At 31.1% G+C, this 26,349-nt stretch overlaps 1 protein-coding gene across 2 annotated transcripts in view; it reads right to left on the reverse strand.

The window, feature by feature from the left end:
- Positions 1-2,957: 2,957 nt before the first annotated feature.
- The window catches only part of LOC148628843 (E3 ubiquitin-protein ligase MIB1-like), a 50,312-nt gene continuing 26,920 nt past the window's right edge, over positions 2,958-26,349 (reverse strand). For both annotated transcript variants that reach the window (XM_088595475.1, XM_088595472.1), the window contains exons 14-22: positions 13,912-14,044; positions 12,375-12,461; positions 11,462-11,590; positions 9,399-9,580; positions 8,692-8,884; positions 7,045-7,123; positions 6,614-6,700; positions 5,685-5,788; positions 2,958-4,242 (exon numbers count right to left, since the gene is read on the reverse strand). In XM_088595475.1, the coding sequence (XP_088451601.1) occupies positions 4,102-4,242; positions 5,685-5,788; positions 6,614-6,700; positions 7,045-7,123; positions 8,692-8,884; positions 9,399-9,580; positions 11,462-11,590; positions 12,375-12,461; positions 13,912-14,044 (1,135 nt within the window). In that variant the 3' untranslated portion in view covers positions 2,958-4,101. The remainder of the gene's footprint in view (positions 4,243-5,684; positions 5,789-6,613; positions 6,701-7,044; positions 7,124-8,691; positions 8,885-9,398; positions 9,581-11,461; positions 11,591-12,374; positions 12,462-13,911; positions 14,045-26,349) is intronic.

Genomic DNA, 26,349 nt, shown 5'->3' on the forward strand with positions numbered 1-26,349 from the left:
TCACATACACAGGAAAAATTGCAACATATGTTTTGAAAACACCTGAAAAACATGTTTCTCGTAAGTTTTTCATGTTAAGGACCACCATGAAAAACATATGAAAAACATGTGTTTGGGACTAAAAAATTATTCATGAAAAAAATATAAATAAAAATCAAATGGTAACTATATGTCTTCCATAGGACTTACTGTATGAAAAAGGTATGGTGTTTATATAACGTAGAAAAAAAAACTTTTGTTTCCATATGATTTTACAGGCAAAAAAAAACATATATTTCCATATTAATTCTAGACATATGTTTCCATATGTTTTAAAACATATGAAAACATAAGGCTACATTTTTTCCTGTGTAGCTATTCAATGTTACCAATGAAACATATAGCCACCAAAATAATTTACAGTAATTATGTGATATTATCAAATTCAGTCATACAAAATAATTTAGGAATGGCCAATCAACTTCTTAAAATTTCAACAACAAAAAGTCAAATATTCAAGCAAATTGGGGAGCTTATTTTGGCAGTAAATGTACCTATTCCTTTCTTAGAACTTACAGTTTTTATGGCAAATATGTATTTTCATTTGAATCACCAAGAAATCTTTTTGAGGAAATTAATGGTGTTATAAGTTATTACAGAAAATAATACAGGTTTTAATTTACCGTATATTTACTCCAACTGTTTCACATTAGACAGGGATAAAAATTAGCAGTTGCCCAGTAGCCCATGGCTGCTAGATTTTGAGCTGGGCTACCAAACTTTTGGGTAAAATTTAGTTGAACAAATAGAAAATATTAAACAAAAATATGGTCTGGGCTACCAGCTTGTATTTCAAAATTTGTACCCCTGTTAGAGGTGAACCTACAGCTTGCAATCTACAAAGCTGCTACAAAGACCAGCACAATAGATATTTACTACATGGTACAATATCAAATTGAACTAAATGACTGAAATGACCATCATAAATTATCATTGCTATTACAGCAAATACAATGATGATGTTCAGGGAATAGAGTTGGTCTTCCATTGATTCAATAACAACTACCTGAAGAAATTGCTTACGTAGTTAACTGGACAACTGACATGGATATTCAACCGTTATATCAAAAACTCCTATGAAATGATAGAAAGTTTAAATCTCTCTATTAATTGTCTGTTTACTACTTAAAGAAGTTTGTGAGGTAGTGATCATTCAATCAAGGGAAGACCATCTATATTGCCTTAAGGAGGTAGACTTAGAGTAAGGGACATAACTCTTGAAATCATTGATATGTTTGTATCAAATTGAATTTCACCAAAGCCTATCAAGCTTTCATTTGAAACCGAATAAAATCAATCTAAGTTACTTTGATGCTTACATGAGATTGATATAAAGAGCCTGAATACCAACGTTCCAATGATTTGTAAGAGTTGTGTCCCTTACTCTAGGTCTACTTCCTTAAGTTAACTTTATTACTTGCTGTTAAGCTCCCGAGTATATTATACATCGATAAAACCTACATATGTATATAAATTTTGCAATCATCTGATTAATTGCATTATATGTCCAATAAATAATGAACAGGTAAATCTAGCATAAATGTGTTACAATAAATAATACTACACAGAAAAAAAAAAAAAGTTTTGATTTTAGTCGTGAGTAAATCTATAATATGAACAGCCTTTACAATGATAAAGAAATAAATATGGTTTAATATGTGCACACTTATTTACACATTAACAATACACATGTTATATGTAATTAGTTCTTTTAAAATAAAACTAATGCAAGGAAAGTTCAGCAATATTCAGAATAAATTGTACTTTATAACAATAAATTGTTAAATTTTAAGGCAAAATCATTAAAAAAATACCTTACAATGAAAGTTAATCAAAAAAATACATGCAGTTGCATTGTCATACTAGGTATATCCTAAAGTCTCTATTAAAAAGGGAAAGTTCCAAAAAGTATGTGAAGATGATATCGGACAGCAAATAAAAATACTTACAATATATGCCCCATTTACATTAAGCCATATGCCAATTTGAAACCAATCCATCCATTGAAAGTAAATCTAATTGTGACAAAAATCTGATGGACGGATGGACAGTGGGGTTCATTCAATGAGCAAAGGTATAATATCTCATTCTTCAGCGATTTTCCCATCTTTAGACAGGTAGTTTTAAAGTTCTTCTTATCTAGTAATAATTGGTGTCATATTAATTGCCATTCTCTATAAGAATCAGGCAGTGGATGAATCATTGTAGAAAATACACACAATTTCCATGAAATCTTATTCAAAGATTATCTGAAATATAGAAATTGTATTCTTTTTTTTAGTGTCAGTAAATGGAGGTGCAATTTATATGAAATGCATTGTAATTTATTATCAAAGAGAGATGACTCACTTTTTCCCTATTTTTCTCTTGTAACTTTTAACTTGCTTTTCTAAAACCTCTGACACTTCTTAGACAAATGAACTATCAATTTGTCTTCAAAAAACCACAGACTATGTGTCCACATTGGAGGGGGGGGTTAAAAAAAAACAATTGAGTCCATTTCCATGGTTCTCTTCAAAGCATTAAAGAAAAAAATTGCAAAGTTCTATAATACTAGGAAATCGAAACATGGAACATACATTTACCAATAATCAATTTGTCAAATATTAAAAAAGATAATTCTTAATAATATTTATACTTCTTCCTCCAATATATATCCATAATCACAAAGTAAATGCACCAAAAGTTGAAAAAAATAAACAATAAAAAAATAAATATCTGTAATGTTCAGTAGTTAACTTTATGCAAATACTTGTATTTCTCATTCGAGAAGCAAAATCCAAAAAAGCTTCAATAATGCTTTGATGTACCGGTACATTAATGCAGAATCTAAAATTGGCTTTTAACTCAGACGCAAATACAGTATACATTTACCATACACATTCATGAATGTGGCAATAAAACAGTTGCTCTAAGAATTTTTTTTTTTAATCTACTGACAATTAAGTTGTAAAAAACTGTAGCATTTCATTCAGCAGTGAAACAGTAAGCATGGTAAATGAAACATGGTGGCAAGCAAAAGTATAAGCTTTAATTCTGGCAAAAAGTATTAAACTGGGCAGGTCTACTAAGTTGCTTCATTCAGTAAGCTTTTCATGAATATATTTTAGAAAAAGGAGAAAAAATATACACAACAAATACTTATAATCTTGCTATCAGAGTACCATACATGAACCGATCCGTGCAACAAAAATAACGATTGGTCATCGATCACCAATCAATTTCAGGTCAGTCATCGAGATCTGTCAAACCGATCCATTTAACTGGTGATCGCGCATCACATGACCACAAAGCGGTCAATGTATTTTACAGTTTTTGTTGTTTTCTTTGTCAATTTTACATATATTTACAAAATGTTATAGATTTAAACATCAATTTATCCTTTTATTTTACATTTATTTTATTTTAAAACAGATCTTACATCATTTAACATAACAAAACTGTTAGATCGGTCACCGATCTGTCAAATTGTAGCACGGATCAGTTCAAGGACTGTATACTGTATGACTGGTAATTTTTGCAGAACAAATTTGGTGTCCAAAGTGTGAACATGTATATTATATTCAAAGAATCAGTCTACAGCTGTACTTTGGAAACTCATAATTATTTAGGAATAACTAATTTATATTATATTTTACAAATCAAATTTTTGCAGTCTCTAAGCAACTGCAAAATTGTAGTAAAATTAAATTGCAGCAAAAATTTCCAGTTATACAATATTGCAATTATAACTCCTCTTGTACAGAAACGATAGAACTACTACTTGTTATATCACAATAAAACATCTTTTAAAAATCGTAACTTTATACACATACATGTACATGTATGTTAAGTTTTCCTTTTTTATTGTAGAAGACGAAGTTCATCTAAAACAGAAACTAAAAAAATCTAGTTTTGAACAAAAATTACTTTTCTAGTTTTATTTATTCTATTCTATAGAACACACAGAAAAATCAACAGATTTTAATAACTTAAAAAATTTTCTCTACTTAAAAATACTTTTAAAATATCATGTTCTTTGTCACAGCCAAGAAATAAATAAGAAAACAACATATAACACTGTTAGTAGAGGAGAATTCTTTTCTCAACAGCTTTCCGACAAATAGGACACTCTGTCATTCTATCCCCACACATCTGGCAAGTTCCGTGACCACAAAGGAAGATCATGTTTTTCAATCTATCCATACAAACAGGACAACTTGTCTGAAATGCAAAAAAAAACAAGGCTTACATACTGGTATATTTTTTTCAGTCCCTTTAATTTCTTGTTATCATTTGTTGGTGTTACTGTCTGTATTTGAGACATTAAGAATCAAACACTAGAACAAATGCAGAAGAATTTCAGACACTTGAGAGTAAAATTTAATTGTTCTCTAACAAGACTTCATTAGAAAAGAGCTATTAAATCTTAACCAAGGGTGTCTGAGATTTCCCAACCTGGCATGAGAAAAGCTGGTATTTGATTCTTTTTCTAACTTTGAATTTTTGTCTCTAAATTTTATGTTTGAATTGAAATGACCTAAATTTAAACAGATAATCATGACATTTCAATGTGGCCAGTCACATATTATACCAAGTGTAAAATAAAGGTCGCTTCAAAACAATCACTCGATATAGACAAACTGTAAGAAATAAGTAATAACGGTTTGTTCTCAATAAAACCATCATTCTAAAGATTTTTTTCCAACAAATACTGGTAATATATGATCGTTAACTCTTAAGTTAATTGTACCAGTTTGTTTTACATGGAAAGTGCACATGTTCTGTCTCCATCCGTAAGTGAGATAAGGAAATCTTGCCCAGATAAAAATTAGAAATTTCTTGTCTATTTAGTAAGTCAGCAACCTTCATTTCAATGACATCAGTGCTAGCAGTGATCTTTTAAAAATTAAAATTCCTGTTCCTAAACATTCGGTTCTACTGGTCCTTTCATTAAAAAAGTTCTTTGAAATGAAGCTACAGTGTGCTATATACTGATAAGGGACCTTGTCTGGAGGAACAAGGGTATTACACAATACAACATGTCTAAAATACAATAATATCAAGGGTTATCTCTCATTAATTATGAAGTTTGTAAAATCAATCAATGACTTATTCGATATGTAAGTAAAACAAAAATTCCAGTACCACATAAGTGCTGTAACATTTGATCTTGAAACAGTAATCTAATATTTTTGTTCTCAGAAGATTGTCAAAATGATGTCTGAATGGAACTACAATATTAAGAGGTTTTAATTTGACATTAAAATGTCTGATAGATCACAGAACTCGCATCGTTGAAGATTCGGTAGAAAAGGCAAGTGGTATGAATATTTCCAAAGATCACTAAATGTAATTCCTGACTTTTAAATATCATTAATACTCAACATCAGTTCAAGCTTGTAATTAATCTAATCATCATTTTTCTCTCTTACATTTCTCTTATTAAATGTAAAGATATGCTTTATTAAAAGATTTCTCTAGACGAGAAATCCCATTGTTATTCAATCACCTTTGCTTGATGCCAAACCTTCATTATTCTCATAAAAATCTAGTTCAGGAGGAGTTGGGCTTACAACAAATGTGTACAGACGAACATACTGATTTCTATATATCCCCTTAATTTAGTTTGCACGAGGTTATTTTTAAAACAAGTGTTCCAATACCTGATCTTTGATATCCTGTAACTGTTGTTGTAATTTCTGTACGTCTTTTGTGGTATCTCTGGATCCATTGTTCATAATACCAGGGGGTTGTGGAGCTGGTGGTGCTAAAATTATAATAAATTGTCAATTTTACAAGAATTGATTGCTATGGTTTAACATCCTATGGCAGATATATTATGCATTTCAAGAAGAGGACGACTGACCAATGGAACAAACCTTGTTTGTATTAGTCAATTTTTTATTTTGCTAGATTTCAGAAGCAACAGCCCGTAGGAAGGCATACCACCCCTACTCAGACCCATTATTCTGACTCCAAACCAAGCAGTGATAACTCTATCTCCTTGCATGCCAAGTGCTAAGCAAAGAAGCAGTGGTTACAAATTTTAAAGTCCTTTGTGTGATCAAACCCACAACCTTTCACACCAGAGGCAACCACAACAAGTCATGGGGGGAAAAAAGTGACAATAGAAGATGCTATTTCATTCATGGGACTCTTGTGTGGCATTAAAATCAAATAAATTGGTTACCATGATTACATAAAGCACTGAGAAGAAATCTTGCATAATCCAGAAAAATTTTGAGATGCTAATCAGATCAACAAGAACTTGATTTCAGTCAAGTCTTAAACTGAATGCCACAATAGCTTCTGTCAAAATATCACATTACTGTGATAAATTGTTGCAGAGAAAACAGTACTGAAAAAGGTGAAGATGGAAGGGTGAATGGACACGAGGACTTCATACCTGCATTCAAAGCAAAGAGTATAATAACACCATACAGTTTTCAGCTTCTAAACCAACAAAAATATCTTCATCAATAATCTAACAATTTATTCTGAATTCAACTAGTCTGAGATAACTACCACTAGACTTGCACATCTTCACAGAGGATACAGGCAGAGAATACATCAATAGAAGAGCATTACTTACGATTTCCACCACAACACACAATGAAGGGAACCAGTTTCTCTATAGAAGATCTACACTGCACACATTTCTTCATTAATGCTGCACATCCTAAAACACACACAAAAAAAACATAGTTCAAGATAAAATTATAAAGTATTCAACTAATGTCATAAATATTAGTGAGGAATAAAATGCAATTCAAACACTTGTACAAATATACTATAATATTTAGTATGACAATAAAGTGAAATGAAAAACAGGACTATTATTGAATTCATAACAGTAGCATGAGTATGTACTAATGAAATATATATATAGTCATATAGTTATGATTCATGTTAGCATGCAGAAATTTGTAATAATTATGTGAATGGTATTTTTTTTTTTATCTTAATTGTACTGTGTTTCCTTTATAACTTAAAGCTTTTAATCCTAACATTATTTTATCTTACCATCACATGCACACATATGAGCACATGGCATAAACAGAACTGATGCCTTCTTGTCTGAACATACCACGCATTCTTCTATCTGAAATGAGAGAAATACACTTATTTCTAATTGTTTCAGTCACAACTCCCAAAGTCAATTCCATGCTTCCTTTTGGAATATGGCACTTTGTGGTACAATTTGAAAGAGATCCATTCACCTATAGACAAGTTATTGTCCGAACATAACCAAAATGTTTGCTTCTGGCCTCTTTTTCTCCTTTACAAATCTACTAAACCAAGGGTCCAGAAATTTTGACAACCCATGTCATACATTTTATCAAATTTCAGCAGACATTTGTGTCAGTCTTTTACCTGCCTAGATCAAGGAAGACCCTTTTGGTAGTTACTTGAAGATAAATATTGGAATTTGTGTTATTCCATCACGTACTATTGTCTTTTACAAAATGAATGAGTTCAGTTTCAACCGCACATGGACATTCTGACATGTAAACAAAACATCGTGTCTCTCAGACTTTTTCACCACATTAGCAAACAGTCGAAAACTTCCAAGTGATGAAAAAAATGATCATTATTTTAAAAATGAAAATCACGAATATATTTTGTACATTGATTTGAATGGTTTGTTGACTTCTGTATTAAAAAGATTCAAACAATGAATTAATCGTAGTTTCAGCACCATGTGCTTTCGTAACCACTGAAAGATCGGCGGGAAAATGGATTTGTCAATCTTTTTCTTATTTGAATCAAGTAATAAATGTATGAAAATTCTCCAAGTCACTTCAATTAATTCGTACACGCAATGGTGCTGCACGTGTACAGTTAATTTAATTATGCAATCAACTAATCATTTACAGGTTAAACTACAGTCACAGGTGGCTGCACATCGGCTAATATTAATATTGACGTACACCTATCAAATAATTTCCAATAAACAGTTAGGAGACAGACAGACAGGATGTTTATAAAGTAATAAAACCACGTTGACTAATTAATAAGGGTTGATATATTTTTTTATGGCCGATATTGGAAAATGGTTGTCGGACATTTGAAAAATTTGTCGGTCAATGACCGGTATTTTTTACTGTTTCCGGATCCTTGTACTAAACGTATGCCAGCCTTTTTCATTGTATGGTATTTCTAAGAAATCAATTTACTTATCAACTGGTAAAGTCATTATAAACGCTTTTAAAGGCTTTAAAAAGTTTTGTAAGTTATCACTTAATCTACAAATGGTTACAGCTGAAATCTTATGTGATCTTGTTTTCATTTGTGGGACTATGCTATGTTTGTTTAAATCATCCACAGTCATAAACATAAACCGAATTTTCACATACTAATTTAAAAAAAAACCCTGGCTATTAACACAGGTAAATAGATGAATTCACCAACCTCATAGTCAGACATGTCTGACCCTGAATTATTTAAGATTTTATTTCTTATTTTGATAGTTTGAGTACTTCTTGACTTAAATAAATGTTTGGACTTAGATCGTCTTATATATTCGAATTCACTGCTGCTGATGAGAGGTTACTCCTTGAGACAAGTGTAGAGCATATCGAAATTTGATATATACATGATCGGTATTTTTGTATTTGACCTTAGTCCCAACTTATAACACAGGTAAATATAACTGAACTGAGAGGATACCTTAGTTCTGGACTGGACAGGTTCCTTACACATCAGACATTTCTTGACTCTAGGTGAACACAATGAACAGGTAGCTATGTGACCACACGGACCAAACAATGTATCTCTCTTTAAATCAGAACACACCATACATTCCTGTAATGACTCTTGGTCATTCCGTATTATCACAGTATTCTGCGGACCACTTGTTGGACTGCAATCATATCAAATCAATTAAAATGTCTTCATATCAAAATCACAAAAAATGTGCACAAATATTTCACAAGTCAAACCTGAACCTTGGGGTTCACCAATTACAACAATTTATCCAGCTGGATAAAATTTTGTTTATGATTACACATTTAACACAGCATAAGATTCAAACTGGAATGAGAGTGATCTAATAGTTTTGCAGTTAAGCTTAAGAAATACACAATTTAAACTAAGTATAGAAAAAAAGTTTATTTTCGTCACATTTTAGCCAAATGATCAGTTTCATGAACCCCAAAATCAATCCCTATTTTAACCGTTAACTTGGAAATAAACTGATTCTTATATAATTAACTCGGAGATAAATTGACATTTACAATATCATGACATTTTCCCCAGCAGCTGGGTCCTGATAATGATTCCATCCTCCATAGAAAAAAAAAGTAAACCAGCCTTTTTTTTTAATACATAAGTGTTGTTGTTAATCTGATATCTATATTGACTTTAAAAGACCTTACCTATGTCTTTCTTTATGGCATTTAGCTAATGCTTTACAGAGATTGGGGTCAGGGCAAAGGTCAAGTGGAGTTTGGCCTTTCTTGTTTTTGATGTTTAAGTCAGCACCATTAGCAGCTAAAAAGCAGGCTATAGAAGCACTGGATTTCTTGTCGGCTCCAGGAGTTCCAAGACCCATAAGTAACTGAAATAATAAGAAGAATGCAATAATTTCGCAATATTTATCAAGAGTTTAAATGGTTTATTATCAGAGTTAGAAATAGTGACCTGCCTGTCAGCCCAAGACTGGCTATTTTTTGGCAGGGCTGGCTAATTTTAGCAAAAATCTATCAAGCCATATAGTAAACATATTGAAAAATTGTATTTAGGACTGGCTAGAATTTGAGTGAGTTTCCTACCCTGTTATTATTAAATAATTTAATTTCAGAAGTAAGCCCTGTTCCATTCAAATTTACATGGAGAGGGGGACGCAACTTGTAAAAGATCCCCATCCAATATAAAAAAAAAAATGTTGCCAACCCCCATCCCCAATATATTATTGATTCTTTACATACCCCCCACCACCAGAAAGAAATAAATTATAAAAGAAATGATCATTCTGTTGAAAAACTCATATGTAGTCCTAAATTTTGGGAAATCAGAGCACTAAAATCTCCCAACCACCAAGTGTATTGAATTTTAGAGATGAAATTTCACCCCTACCAAAATAATTCAATTTATCAAACATACCCCTACCAACATAAAAAAAACTAATGGTAGTACTAAAATAACATATGAAAAAAATATTCAAATCACTTAACAGATCATGACTTTATTATATACACACACACAAACACACACACACACACATCATGATCAACATTTTTTGTATTTTTATATGTTTGTACCAGTAAATATGATAATTACTGGATTGTATTTATATAAAACTTCATAATATAACATCATAACATGCTCCTGTATTTTTGTAATTATATATATATATGTATCATTAATATGGCAAGCCAAAGTGGACAAAAATAAGTATTTTCTAATAATAAAAAATGATTTTTTAATATTACAAATTCATTTTCTAATATTACAAATTAGATTTCTAATACCACAAAACTCCTTTTTAATATTAAAAAATCAATTGAATTTCTAATATTAAAAATGATTTTTTAATATTAGAAATTGATTTTCTTATATTAGAAAATGGACTTCTTGTATTCAATTATGATTTTTTAATATTAGAAAATCATTTTGTAATATTAAAAAATGTGACTGATTTTGCAATATTGCAAAGTGATTTTTTAATATTACAAATTCATTTTCTAATATTAAATATTCAATTTGTAATACTACAAAATATCTGATGTTTTATAATATTACTAAATCAGGAATTTGTAATATTAGAAAATGAATTTTTAATATTACAAAATGAATTTCTAATATTAAAAAATCTTTTCTAATATTAAAAAAATTATTTTGTAATATTGCAAAATATTGATTTTTGTCCACTTTGGCTTGCCATACATTATGTAAAATTCATAAGTTTGTCATTTATTTGTGTCTCATTCATTTTTTTTTAATTTGAAAATGAAATAAAGTATGAATAATGCATCTTAAATTTCAAATTGACTGAACATTTGTACATACTTAAATTCATTAGTTATTTCACAAGTGATACAGTCAACATTAGGGAATAAAGTCGGTCACTAAATGGTAATCACTTGATTGACGAAAAAATTAAGATCTCCTTGTTAATTTTTTCAGAAAACTGCCTATGACAATTCATCAGGTAATGGTCATTCAATCAAGGAAAGCCCCTCTATTACTTGACATACTGACGTAAACCAAATTCAAGAAAGAAAAAGTATTCTTTTCATGAATGTTGTAAATGTTCTGCCAAGATTTCTTGCATTTAATTACAATAAAATGTACTGCTGTACCCTAAATGTGCTTTCATTTAAATAAAACCAACATTCCACCATTTCAAGTGAAACATAAACATACCAGTGATCATCAATATACACGAATAACTGATAATTCACTTCACTATTCTGGATTATTATTGAAAGATGCCTACCTTCCCAACATCCTGCATGTCCTGTAACTGTCGTAGCTGTGACAGAGTGTGATGTCTCAGGGCTTCATGTAGTGGGGTATCTCCATCCTTGTCAGCAATGTTCAGGTTACAACATTCTCTCACCAGAAGCTGTAAGAGAGTGAATATGACCTTTATTGTGTACATTTAGCATTTATGTGACATTTTAGGGAAACATATTAATAGTAGTAGTTATATCAATCAAGTATTGCATACAATGTGCACTGAAACAGAGAATGGAGAAAAACACAAAATATACAATACATTTAAATCAATTCATTATATTAACTATAGGTATCATTTTCAGTCATGCAATTTGCAGGTCTGTCAGAGTTGTCTCTCTTTCCCTTGTTAAATAAGAAATGACAAATAAATGTAAATATGGTTTAAACATGTTGTGTTACTATGTATACAACACATGTACAAGAAGTTTATAACAAACAGCAACCAAAATTACTTGAAACACATGCCTCATCTACATACCAAATTTGAAATTATTCCATTCATAGGAAGCCAAGATTAGGGTGGACAAGACAGACAAGGTATAACATAGAAAAATATGAGATCATCATTGTAAACAGAATATGCTGACTTATTATTATACTATGTACTAACTGGTCATTGAAATACCAGGTACATTACATCACCTCTTTGGTCATAACACTTATTAAAATAAGTGTGCAGGTTAAAATCTGTAAAAAGATTTTAAAAAAGTAATGCTTTATTTAACATTCTGACTAAGGTTTTCCACTAAATACAAAGTATGCTAATATGAATCATGACTATATGACTATATTTCATTAGTACATATATGTTGCGTTAACCATATCCATTCCTTTCCTTAGCTCTAATCTTTAAGTACAAAGGAATTAAATGTATAAAACTATAGACATACCCTAACTATTTGTGTGTGTTGTCTTTCTACTGCTAGATGTAGTGCTGTTTGTAGATTAACATTCTGTATGTCCATATTAGCTTTACCCTAAATACATTAAATATTACCATAATGTATAGAATGAGGAAACGACATATAAACTAACCTAGAAACAAATTTTAGCACAACTTCTTTCAAATCTCTCAAGGGATTTTAATGATATTTTACAGAAAGGTTGGGCATTATACGTAGATGTGTATGAAAAAATAGAACTACTGTTGGAGAATTCAAAAGGAAAATATTCCAAATAATTATTAACCTCACCAAAGCTAAATTAGTTTTTTTTTTCTTGAAAAGATAAGTTCTATAATAATTATGATGAGGCAGGGGACAAAAAACCTACACATGATTGCTTATGTTGTGAAATGCCTATGCAGTGATCGAATTTAAGGGGAAGTACTTGCTAAATGCAAGTTGAAATTCAATTTTGCTAGTAGAAATTATTTCCACTTGTTAAAATTTGCTAGTGGAATTCTATATGTGTTATAGGTTAAGTCTAGAAATAACCCAAAAAACTTTAAATTTAGCGAGTGTAAATTTTCAGAACTTGCTAAATTTAGCTAGTGGAAAAAATTCTTAAATTCAATCCCTGCTGTGTTATGGGGAAAAAAGTCCAAAAAATGGTTGTCTGGAGCCACTGACTGAAAATTAATTATAGTTAGGCACAGAAAGTGTTTATTGGAAATTATTAACTGTTACCACAGAAATATGCCTGTCACACCTGGATGCTATTATTCAAAATTTGAAACTAACTGGGGGTACTTGCATGAAAGAAATATAAAAGTGTAATGAAATGAAGCTAATGCAACTATACACTAAATTACTGACATAAGATGTTCATGTTAAACTGACTTAATAAAAAAACTGAACATTAAAACCATGGAAAACTCAAAGTTACTGTGGGGTAATATGCATGAATCAGATATAGAACTGTGATGTAGTGAAGCTTATCCAAATACATACTAAATATGATTGACCTAGTGTGAGTTGTTCATGTTAAAGTGACCTAATAAGAAAACTTGACATCATAATTTTAAAAGAAATTTCTACGTCAAGGTGACTGCTGGGCATATACATGAGCAACATAGTGCAGAAGTGTAGTGTAATGATGCTAATGCAACTGCATATCAAATTTGATTGACTTAGAACAAGTTGTTGATCATTAACTGAAAAAATCAGAAACATTAAAGAAAATTTCAAAGTCAACAGAACCTGACCAGGGCAAGAAACAGATATACAAATATGATGCAGTGATGATAAAGCAACTGTGCATACCAAATGTGATTGACCAAGCACCAGTGATTCACATTAAAACTGACCTTTTAGTGATCTCTGAAAGTATTTACTATTTTGTATTTAGGCTATATGCTGGTGCATTTTTTGTCTTTCACCATTTCCATTCATTTTTCTACTAATCAGAAATCTTAGCATTAGAATCTTAACAGGGCTGTCAAAGCTGATGCTTGACACCATAAAACAAAAGCCACCAATTTACTACCTGGTGAACAAGAAGTTCAGCCACTTCTACATGGTTGTTCAAGGCGGCAAGGTGTAATGCTGTGTAACCATCATCTTTTTTCTCATCAACAATCCAGTGTCGAGGAATCTTAGTCAGGAGTATTCTCATAGCACTGAAAACAGAAATGCAAATCTGTGGTATACAAGCATTAATAGAGTCTTAACAAATTTGAGAACTTCCAACTTAAAAACAATTCTGGTTTATGGATAAGAAGAGCATCTCTTCCAATAGTTAAGGAAAATTTACTATGAATTTTACAAAGAATGCTTATACATATGGCTACAACAGAAAAAGGAACAAAGGAGTTACTTTGGAAATCCTTTTATGACTAATGTACAAGTGAATGGACAGACAGACAAAAAAAATACGCATGAATAAGTTTAAAATACCCGCATTCCTGTAATTACTGTTTAGTACAGTATATTGAATTTATTAAATACAACTACTGCTTCTTCCGTGAAACATTAACCTTTCAGCCAAAATTATCCATACACTCAAGTTTAATTCACTTTCAACACAAAATATCCAATCACTCAAACTTACCTCACATTCAACACATGCGTAAATTTCGTAAATTTCAAGGAGTTCAAGGAATACTGCTAATGCCTGAATTTTTCTACTTATTTCAAACATATTAACTTATAGTTTTAGCAAATGTTTCATCATATCTTAATCTTCCAAATAACTACATTTCTTCTTGTAGCATAACTGACAAATATGCAACAATGACCTATATGGAAAGTTATTATGACAAGCCATATCATTCTATGGACTGGTTTACAAATGTTTCATTTGGACAGACAGTGGCCTATTTTACCAAGAAGGAATGACTTAAGATCAGTTGTAAGTTGCAAACAAGAGGCTCCCAGGAGCTTGAATCGCCGATCTGGTTGAATTTTGCCTTTCAAAGGCAATAAATTTGACAAGAAGTTGTCCAACAATTTTGACTGAAGAAGTCTTTGGTAGAGCTTATCATAAGGATCATTTCAACAATTGAAAGTTTCTTTTAATCTATCATAATTCTCAAGATATTGACTGAAAACTGTTTAAAAAAAGGTCATTTTTCCCCTTTCAAGAGCAATAACTCTCACAAGGAGTCATCTGACAACTTTCATCCCTGAAGACTTTTGTTGTCCTAATAATAAGGATCATTTCAGCTATTGAAAGAATTCGGCTAAACCTAAGGGTTTTGGAGATATATGCAAAAAACTACTGTCTGACCACTGTGTTCTATTTTTAGTAACAGCTGCCATGTTTTTTGACAAATAAAAAATTCCTACATCAGTTCTATGCAGGATACCCCACGGAACATTTATACCAAGTTTGGTTCTAATCAGTTAAGTAGTTTCAGAGGAGAAGAGTTTTGTATAATTGTTAATGACGACGACAGACGACGATGGACGCCAAGTGATAGCAATAGCTCAGATGGCATTTGGCCAGATGAGCTAATAAAGAATGATAAAGAGGACTAAATTAAGGCTAATGACCATCAGTAAAACACCTCCTGAATCCCCTAAAAAGACAAGATGACAGGAGTTCAAATCTAAAGTCTATGCTTTTCCGATTTCAACACTACAGCAATAACAGGAAATGGTGTATAAAAATATAGACGCCAGGTCAAAAATAAATCGGAAGTCAGCCTCTAGTAGTAGTTTTATGTATTTTGTTTATTCTAGAGCATAAAAATATCTATCAAACTGATAAAACCATACAAATACACCTGTTTCTTTCTAAATATAACAATAACTAGTTGCCATTAAAAAAATAACTTCCCCCCTTTTCAGAAATTTAAAAATTAGCTTCGTTAATCTAGAAATTTCAAGTAAACCAATATGGAATGTCTTTAATGCACCTCTCTCAGTTAATTACCACTGTTTTTACCAATGCCATCATTACCAAAGCATAGGAAAAATACAAGGAATACCTCTACACAAGGGAAACCCCTCAGAGAACTTACGCAGACATTTCTAATTATGGATCAGATATCTCTGCAGACCCTCACTCAATCAAACAATCAAGTTACCATGGTAACCTGTTGGTTATATTGATCAGGATGTTTTATACACAGTGGTTATATCATTAACAGCAAGAAAATTTTGATCCTATCAGATACAAGATCTGCATGCTCTACTTTTAAAATATTTTTTCTTCATCTAAATCTTTTTATTTGTCTCAATTTCACTAAATAGAAAAAAATGGCTTTTCCTTTAAATCTGTAATTATCTTTTTTTCCAACTTAAGATTAGCTTAGTTGGATTGAGACATGGATTTACAAGCTTTTAATAGTCTCTGTAATTTACAACTGATTTGCAAACTGTATAGTAAACCAATGACATCTGACGATAAAAAAAAACTAAGTAAAAAATTTGAAGACATTAAAACAACAAAAAGTTACTTAGTGCATGTACCAATCCATATAAAATGCAGATACTGCCAACGATAGAGGTTTTCAAGGTGCAGAAAAAAACCAACAATCTTCACATGTAGTCCTCCATGTTCAGCAGTTTATTTGTTTGTTTGTTGGGGTTTAACATCCGATCAGCAATATTTCAGCTACATTCAGACGACCGTGTTCAGCAGAAAACCATACAGTAATTCATCTCCCACATAAAATTAACAACCATGACTTTCATACACAATCAAATCTACTCTTTACTTTAAAAGTGAAACAACGGTATGACAAACTAAGACAACTTATTTGGTCTGTAACTGTTCGGGATCAGAAATAGAAGTAGATTTGGGGTGTTGTAAACATACATGAATTACTTCCTACCAGATTTTTATAAAGACTGCTACTAATAAATACTATAATTGTGACTATTCTATCCTGGTTTTTAACAACTGCATAATTTGATGATGTATAATGAAGACCACATAGACTTCTATCCCTATCATGACAGTGGAACCTTGAAGTAAGCATGTGAGAGAATCTTGGCAAATGTTTAACTGTTCAAAATCAAATTTTGAAAGAAAACACAATAAATGCCAAGAATAAGAGTCTATCCTTTAACTTATGCAAGGATGCATTTAATGTAAATAAACATGGTACACTTCTACAACAAAAACTCAAAAAGTTATGGTTATGCCATTTTGCTATTTAACACATCGAATAACTCTTAGGACAACTATCTACATAATGTATGAAAGTATGTCAATGGCCATCTGTCTTTAAAGCAATTTTAAACTGTAAATTTTACTCTTCTAAGTTCAAACTAAATTGATAGTGGGTTGTATGTCATTCCAAAACCTAACCAAAGACTGTAAAAAGACATAAGATATTTGTCACAGTAGGAAGTAAATCTGTCAATAAGTTACATCCCTGCAGGCAAAGTGAAAGTAGACTGACAGCTGATCTGTGCAGCCAACGAGACATTGATCAATAAAATGGCTACCATCATCTAATGATCATGGTTAATACTGCTATTACTAATTTGATACAGTCAATAAAACAATGACAAATAACTTCTATAAATCCATAGGTTCATCATGAACAGCTTCCATGCTTGCTATCAACTTCCATTATCAAATTAACTGTCTTGGAAGATATTGATATTTCAAATAATTTGATAACATTCCATCCGCCAAAATTTTGTCAAATATTGGAATATTTTACAAAAACTGTGAAGATAATTTAACGCCATGCACAGCCAGACTAATATGCCATATTATTCTATTACTTTGGCTGCAAGGCAATTCAGTTCCAGGCAGTGTAAATGTAAACAGGTCATAGCAAGTATAAGAATTAAAAAAAAAACTGTGCAATAATTGCTGGAAAAATATGAATCAACCAATACATTTCTTCAAATTGCTTTGTCAGCAAAAAAAACACTGTGCCACAGACATATATTAATTATGCAGTTGATTTGACACATACAGCACTTAGCTTTATAATCAAATAACTTTCAATCCTACATCAATTTTTCTATCATTAAGAATCTTACAAAGATTTTATACACAGCAAGAAATGTCTTGGTTTTAAACACCCACAATTCACAAAAGGGCAAAATGACTGTGATTCTTTGAAAATCAGCTTCATGAACAGACAACCAATATAAGGCATAATATCACTTCTAACATGTGTAATGTTTGAATTGATCCGAGGAAGATGTTTGTCTCTTTATTTCATCTACAATCGTCGGGGAATTATTCAACAAGTGCTGATGACTTCGTGACATAAAATAATACCTTCGGTAAGTATTGATTGATTTAACCTTTACTGTTCTTATCAAATATTGATGTGTTTCATTAATATCAAAAACAGCAAGAAAAGTTACCAAATATAGCAAGCTAATGGTCTTAATTCAGATCGTAATTTATAAGCGTAGACATATAAATATACATGATGAGAATTCTCAACAGAAAAACCAGGATTACAGAAAACGGCCATTTATATGGCAGTGATTAAATCAGACATGCATGAATAGGTTTAAAATACCTGTGTTCCTGTAATTACTGTTTAATAAAGTGTATTGTCTACATGTTCATCCAATCAGGGAATGTATGTAGAATCAACAAGCCAAAATTGGTTCAGTAGGGAAAGTATATGACTTTATTTTGGATTATTTTGCATGTTTCAATTTTAAATTGTTTTGAATCTACCATGAAAAATATCAAAATGAAACTTAAAAATATATGGAAAAAAATTTTAAATCACTACAACAGAATATATATTTTTACTTCAAAATTTAGACACCTCCATAAAAGAAATTTTTAGACCATCAATACTTCACATATAACTGATGTAAAAAGACATCAATGATCTACAAGAAACAACAGATGCTCCAAACCCATGACAATAATGAGATAAAGATATCACTCCTCAAAATCAAATGTTTGTGAGTAACCAGGAAAAAAGTGATGCCTTCACAATACAACATATCAAACAGAAGAAGATTTCCATGTTTTAGTTAAGGAAAATTTATGGGACAAATGTACATGCACATTAATGGACAGCAGCAGCATCATAACAAAAGCTTTCATGTATTAATATTTAATAATCAAATGTAAAAATCTACACCGTTATTCACCTTCTGTACCGCAAATAGCGAATAAATATTTGATGGTCTGAAGTTTTTCAATAAAATGTTCTAGAGAATTATTTTTAGAAAATCTATGAGGTGGTCAATAATATCCATATAAAAAACCCATCTTACAGTCTTATGTTAGAACTGATTCTAAAGAGGTTTTACACACTCCACAGCCTGGTGATTTACAATATATATCAATAACATCAGTTTGTTTCTGGAACACCCATTGCAATATTCATCTTATCATAAAAACATGTAAAATCAGATAAAAAAAGATATTTTGGAGTACAACTGAAGATAAATTTCTAGAAATTACAGTTCATCATTCCATAGTAGTGGTGTTATGTGCAGTTTCTAAATGAGTTTTCTATGAATAATATTTCTCTTTGTACAAAATAATTTAAATGTTAAAGACAAATTGCTATGATTTTCAAGTAATAATTTATAGAATTTCGAAGAAAACTCTGAAATAGCCATTGTTCATCTTCTTTTTTTCAGAAAAGATGAATTAAGCTTTGGAAGACTACTGAATACTGATTTTGGAGGATAAACTAGGTATAATACAAAAGTGCTGGTTTTTAACAGAACCAAAAGCCAAAAACCAAAACCGCCTCATAACAATACAACTAATTTACATCTTTTAACTTATTTTCTGATACTTGAACAATACACTTCTATTTTGGTCTCTACATGGTCATCAAATTTCTTGCATAGTTATAAATCTTGAAATAAAACAAAGTATAAAATTTATCTTTTTAGGTGTATTTCAAATAAAAATGACCATATCTTTTTTTTTTAATCCATTCACAGCCTCATTTATAAATAAGTTGATAAGTGTTAGTCATATAAAAATATGAAACTATAATTATAAGTCATTAACTTGTGTTATAATTTCATAATTAATACATTAATGATGTAACAGAAACATGCTTTGTTTTACAGAATCTCTTTCACTAGCCCCATTGATGAGCTACCCACAGGGAAGGGATAGGCCCTGGCACTGAGGTTAATTCCTATTAAGGACATGTCATTAGTTTAATCCCTTCACACCAGGGAACAGGAAACCCCCCAGGCCAAACACACTGGTATGTACATTGGTGTGTAATTATACTTACATCAAGTCAATCATCTAACTGTTCCAATATTTACACCTACATCCAGCTGTGACACATTTGTTGATAAACAATCATTTTAGCAACTGTTTTAATTGATAAATTACATAATCAGAATATTAATTCTAAATAAAACTCTTTGAAACGCATTAACAAACTTCTTAATTTATTACTTATTTTTCAACATTGTAAAAAGCAAGGGGAAAAACAACTAATTTGTTATAATAATCTGGAAATGTAAATTTTTTAAAACAATATCTGTGAAGCAAATTCTGTAAAATCAAATAAAACTTGAACATAAAAACTTGAATTTATGAAATCATATAAAAAAAGACTATGATAAAATCTCACAAACAACTCAGCTAAGTTTAAGGAAAACCTATGCAAACGATTGTAAACTTTAAACAGCTGAAAAAATTCTTTATGCATCTTGTATTCCAAAAGTTAATCAAAATTTACAAGGAATCTTTCAGAAATGAAATAGATAAAAGACACACAGTGCCTTTACCCTCCTCTGGCAAATCCCCAAAATCAGTCGTTAAAATTAAACATTTTTGTAGCATTCACTGGTAAAGTGATTATTGCTGGCTGGCTTTAATTGAACAATTAATGCTATGGTGCATTATTTTTTACACAGAAGTTTCTACATGAGGGTGATGAAGTACTTGTTGCATTTCCTAATTACTGTCAGATAAATCTTCATTTCAAAAATTCCATTTTTTTTTCACATTAATAGAAACTATTTCTGCCTTCCCTTGTGGTGTTTCTTGGTTACATTTCTTGTTCCTGTTATTGTAAGAACCTTTTTTTAACAAGTTCCATTTACACCTTTATATCAGGTTTAGCAAGAAAAATCAAACTAATTCCAGCTCAACTATCAAAGGCTACAAACTGAAAAAAAAATGTTTAGATAAAAAGCAACTCAACGTGCCTCTAGAAGCAATAGTGGCTTCATTAACCTACTGCATATCATTTTAATCAGTACTGGGGTAATATTTATCTCATCTCAAAATAATTCACCACATCAAAGCTATTTTTCATTTACAAGTAGATAAAAGTATGATGGTTATTAAATTAAAGACACCCCTGATTTTTTTTTGTGGTAAACCCCTAAGTATATCCCCCTATCAGTTTGCCTTATTTAGCAATGCCCAGATGTTCCTTACACACACAAGCTTAAATGTAAATTGAGGAAGCTGTATCTTTTCAAACTTTCAAATCAAACTGTGAATGATGCTCTCCAACAGGCCCCCCATAGACAAGTTTCTTAACAAACTTCCTTCATCTTTTTACCCTGCAGGGCATGCAAATGGGACAGTCCATGTGTTACAACACATAAGAAAGAAGCTGTCTTGGACTATCTCACTACCTCTTATGAGGAGGCACAGAAGCTGCCAAATTTTGATTGGTCAAAAGAATTCAACATCAAGCCATCAACACACCTCAAATTGGGAAGGTTCTCCTTACAGGACCTAAGTACAAGATGTGTCGGCTAGCATTAGAATGGCGTCCAGTGATGACCGGCTTGAGAGAGAGAGTGTGTTCAGGATCCATACTTCTTTATTATCCCATATGTAACCTAAATTTTTATGGAATGTAAAGAAGTATGTATTTTGTTCATGGATTTATCAACACCAAAGGAGATACGTGTCATCTTATTACGGGAGTATACAATTTTTGGACTACAATGTATTATGATTTTTCCAATTTTCTGATTTTCTTTTTAGTTTTATTTTCTTTTAAATTTTTGGTATGTACTCTCTTATACAAGGTAAGTGCATTCCAATAACCTTCTTGGCATACTTTCAGTTTGTACTTTTTGTTTTGTTTAAAATTATTTTGCTTAGAAAGATTTTTCTTGTCTTTCTGCCAATAGATTTGAACAACTTCATAAAACAAAATCATTAAATTTACAAATGAAGTTTAATTTACTTTCTTCTTTACCCTGTTTGAGATCTTCATTTTTGTTGTTGAAGGAGCATCATCTTTATGCATGACTGTATGATTATCTGGCATGTTATCATAGAAACTGTCAGAACTTGTAGATTTCCTGAATAAGTTGCATGGGTAGCTGTAAACTGTCTATGTTAAACATTGAACAAGGAGAGTTCTTTTTCTGGCTCTGAGTCAGAGCTATGTAACACATCACTAGAACTCTTTAAACTTCTATATACTTATTACATTAATGAGATCACAGAAGTTTTAGGCAACATCTTCATGATTGCCTATACTTATACAGTGGACATCTGTTTTGTTCATTAAAGTTTGACCTTAATTACAACTAGTATAAGCATACCATAGTTCCTGTACCAGGTGATTAGGAACACATGTAACCCTTAGATTGTAACCTGATACCACTGACAGCCAGTTTTACAACCCCACGCCAGACATGTAAATTAACTTTTTGCCCTTCAGTACAGTAGATTTCCTTACCATATGTTTTTTCTTAATCACACTAGTGAGAACAGAATCTGCATACCTAACAAATGGTTTGGACAATCAATGGACAATTTATGATAGTCTTTAACTAGTAACAATCTGAAACTCTTAAGGTATAATTAATAAAAAAAAAATTGATATGTTTCCAATTCTGGATCTAGAATAGTCTTAATTCATTGAATAAAAAATGGAGGAAAAATTGTACTGATTGTTCTGACTACATTTTATCTTAGTCTTGCATGGCAAACCCCCAAACAGTAGCGTTACAGTAGCACATACATCTAATCTTAAATTGTGCTACATCTATTAGTCTTATCTAAAAACTTGAAGAGCATCAGACAGCTGCTATGATGGATTGTGTTTCAACTGTCTAAATTTAGTTGCTACTGTGCAATGCATCATGGGAGAAATTTTTAATGCATGAGTCAAAAGCTATTAGTGTGAAGAATATGTAGACTAAATTATGTGTGAACCCGCCAAATTAACCAGTACGCCATGTGCTTTTTATATCCACGTGGATATTTGTCTGAACCTTTCCTTTAATTTTGTTCCTCAACATAACAATAAAAGTTATGAGTGCTTCATGATAATTAATTTTTTTCAAGACCACCCATATAACCTATAGAAAAAAATACACATCTCACCATCTAGTACAGATATACTATTTAAATTAACATGAGCAGAGAAAGGGAAATATAAAAATAGCTACAAAAGAACACAAACATACAACTATTTTATAATTATGAAATGCCTTCATTACAGGACATAACATTTTTTAATGACCCTACTCTTATATGCAAATCTGATTTAGAAGCCAAGATTAAGATAAATTTAAATATATAGGCAATGTATACCACTAAAAAGTGACAATATTCCACAACAAAAACAGAAATCTTAAACATTTATCACACCATGGTATGATTTTAATAGAACAGGAATTCAAATTAGTGATGATCCAAGGTCCAGGAAACCAGCCCTTATAAATTCATACATACCCAGGACTTGGACCTTCAAACTTTTTAACTGACACTTTTTATTGATTTTTTATTTCCCTCAAGAAAACGATTAGTTTATTACTTGGAAAAATTCGAGCCCTTCCACTCATGAAAGTATATTTGAACCTTTGCAAAATAGCTATCCAAATCTTAATTGAAAAATCTAAGATCAGACCTTGAAAACGAGAAATTAATACATATTGAGGCTCCAGTCCTTTATTGCTGATATTTGCTGATAACTAATGTTAAACCACTACCTTTGAAGGTAGATAGAGTAGAACCTTTCAATGAGACAAATCTTAGCACTACAGTGGTTTATATCAATTGTTTATATATTATGGACCAAGATCTCCGACCCTCAAAGTCTTATGTAGGATAATTGAAGACACCAAATTTTACATTTACTCCTATTCAGGACTTTATTCTTTCTTCAGGTGGAACATTCATTTAAGATGCAAAAAAGTCAAGGACCTTTCATTCTTGAAAGTATCTTTGAACCCCTTTGAACCCTTGTTACTAATGAAATATAATGTGTAAAAGCAACAAAAAAGTCCCAATAGAAATGTTCACTGTCATGCTTGGTTTAAGTTTCCAATCTATCTCATTCAATTCTAGATTCAATTTCATTGTAATTTATTAAAACTATTCGGTAATTGGTGTATATTGTATAAAATTTAACACCTCTTTGTAAATTGGAATATAAGACATATGTCTAAAAGATTAATAAAAGGCATATGAAGTTGGTATGCTTTATCTACAAAGTTGATGAAACAAAAAACAAAAATTTCAAAGCTGAGAAACTGGTTTATTCCATCTGAAAACAGATGAGACCACTTTTCAAAGCAGGACAATGAACTAATTTATACACATGTACTGAGAGAACTAAAGAAGTACTGACACAATTGTGTTATTTTGGTTGTAAATTGTCAATTCAGAAAATAAATCACCAAATGAAATGTTCATTTCAATAGTTCTACAAAGTTTAAAACAATGATATATCACAAATAAAAAAAAAAATTTTTTAAAACGGGAATAAATCAATTCACAGAGATATTTATTGTATACCTTTTGAAAACTCAAGATTGGCACTAAGTACCAAAGATCTCACATATAATTAGGAAATGTGTATGAAATGAAAGTTCCACTATGAAAAGTCTTTTTTAAAATATTCATTATTGGAAAAGTAAATCTCTATTTATTGTTTTTGATGGCCAATCACTTATTTAAGAGATCATGTGCAATAATAACCAGAATGTTATAAGTATAAAGATAGGATTATAAATAAAACTATCCAATTTTATGGTTTGATTTATATGAGTGAAAATGAAATTACATGGTCCATGAATGAATAAAATCCGCAAAAACGGTTACCAAGTCCTCATCTCAAGCATTTACAGATGGAGTTCAAACCTCAATGCTAAACAATTTCACAAAAGGTCTCAAGAGTCAAAACACCACTTATTTTCAATACTATTTGTGTTAGAACTACCTACTCATAGCATACTGCAAGTCAAACAAAATGATTTACTAAATATTTCTGAGTGTGATCGATTGAAATAGTCAGCATTTTGAACGGAAGCATATAATGCACAAGTCATGTATAAGATCTCTGGGCATGTTTGAACCAGATAATGGAAACTGGGTTATTCAAGTTCATCACAGAAATATTGATTCTGAATGAAGCCAGACTTAATGCACAGAGCTACTGTGTTGTGTATTCAACAATCTTATAGGATCAGTGTTAACAACAAATAAATCATAAAATATATGTAAATCTATATTAAGTATTGACCATATTATATGCTGGCTTGGGGTGTCTTAGAGGTCAATCATCCCTAATCTAACAAAAAAAAGACAATATCAGATGTACTGGTAGACGAAACCCTGCGTTATTGGTTATTTCCTACAATATCTTAAACCCATTCATCAGAAGTAAAGACTTGTGGTTCCTCATAAAACAAGAGACAATGGTAAAGATTATCATTACTAAAACAAGTAGATAAAGCATTCAGCATAAAAGCAATGATGTCAATGACATATAAAGAACTGATATCCAAACCAACAAACCAGAAATCATGACTCAAAGCTATAAAGACACACCTAAACAAAATATATCACCACATCAAGTACTATACAGCACAAGGAGTCATCACTTTGTCCAACACTGCACTTGTGAACCCAATTTAAACTCTCAACTTAAAAGGACTGCCATGATCTATCACAACTACACATGGCTTATGTTGACCAAACCTTAAAATGTCATTTAAACAATGCATTTCATTCACAATAGTTGACCTTTCGAATGTCCCATAAACATACTGCTTTGTTTCAAGATAAAGTATCTAATTATGACCATGTTTGGCAAGAGAAATCAGCTGATATAAGACACATGTGTATAGATATATCTCCTATAACTTTCTTGTAATTTAATATACCCTACTATGTTAGGTTATTCTTGTTCATAATATCTTCCTATAGTAAAGTTTTCTCCAGTTATTCCTCAGGTAAAATCAATCTGGATGAAAAAAACCTAGTTACACAGGGAATCGCATCACAACAAGGACTTCAAAACTTAGTAAGACAGGGAATCGTATCACAACAAGGACTTAAAAACTTAGTAAGACAGGGAATCGTATCACAACAAGGACTTAAAAAACTTAGTAAGACATGGAATCGCATCACAACAAGGACTTCAAAGATTAGACCAGGAATCACGTCACAGCAAGACTTCAAAGATTAGACCAGGAATCACGTCACAGCAAGACTTCAGAAAACTAAACCATAATATTAACATCATAGTGAATTAAAGATGGAATTAATTATTTCTTAATTATTAAGAAACTA

The sequence above is a fragment of the Perna viridis genome, chromosome 1 (assembly GCF_037379345.1).
Source record: "Perna viridis isolate PV_CMFRI_1.1 ecotype Kerala chromosome 1, ASM3737934v1, whole genome shotgun sequence".
NCBI lineage: Eukaryota > Metazoa > Mollusca > Bivalvia > Mytilida > Mytilidae > Perna > Perna viridis.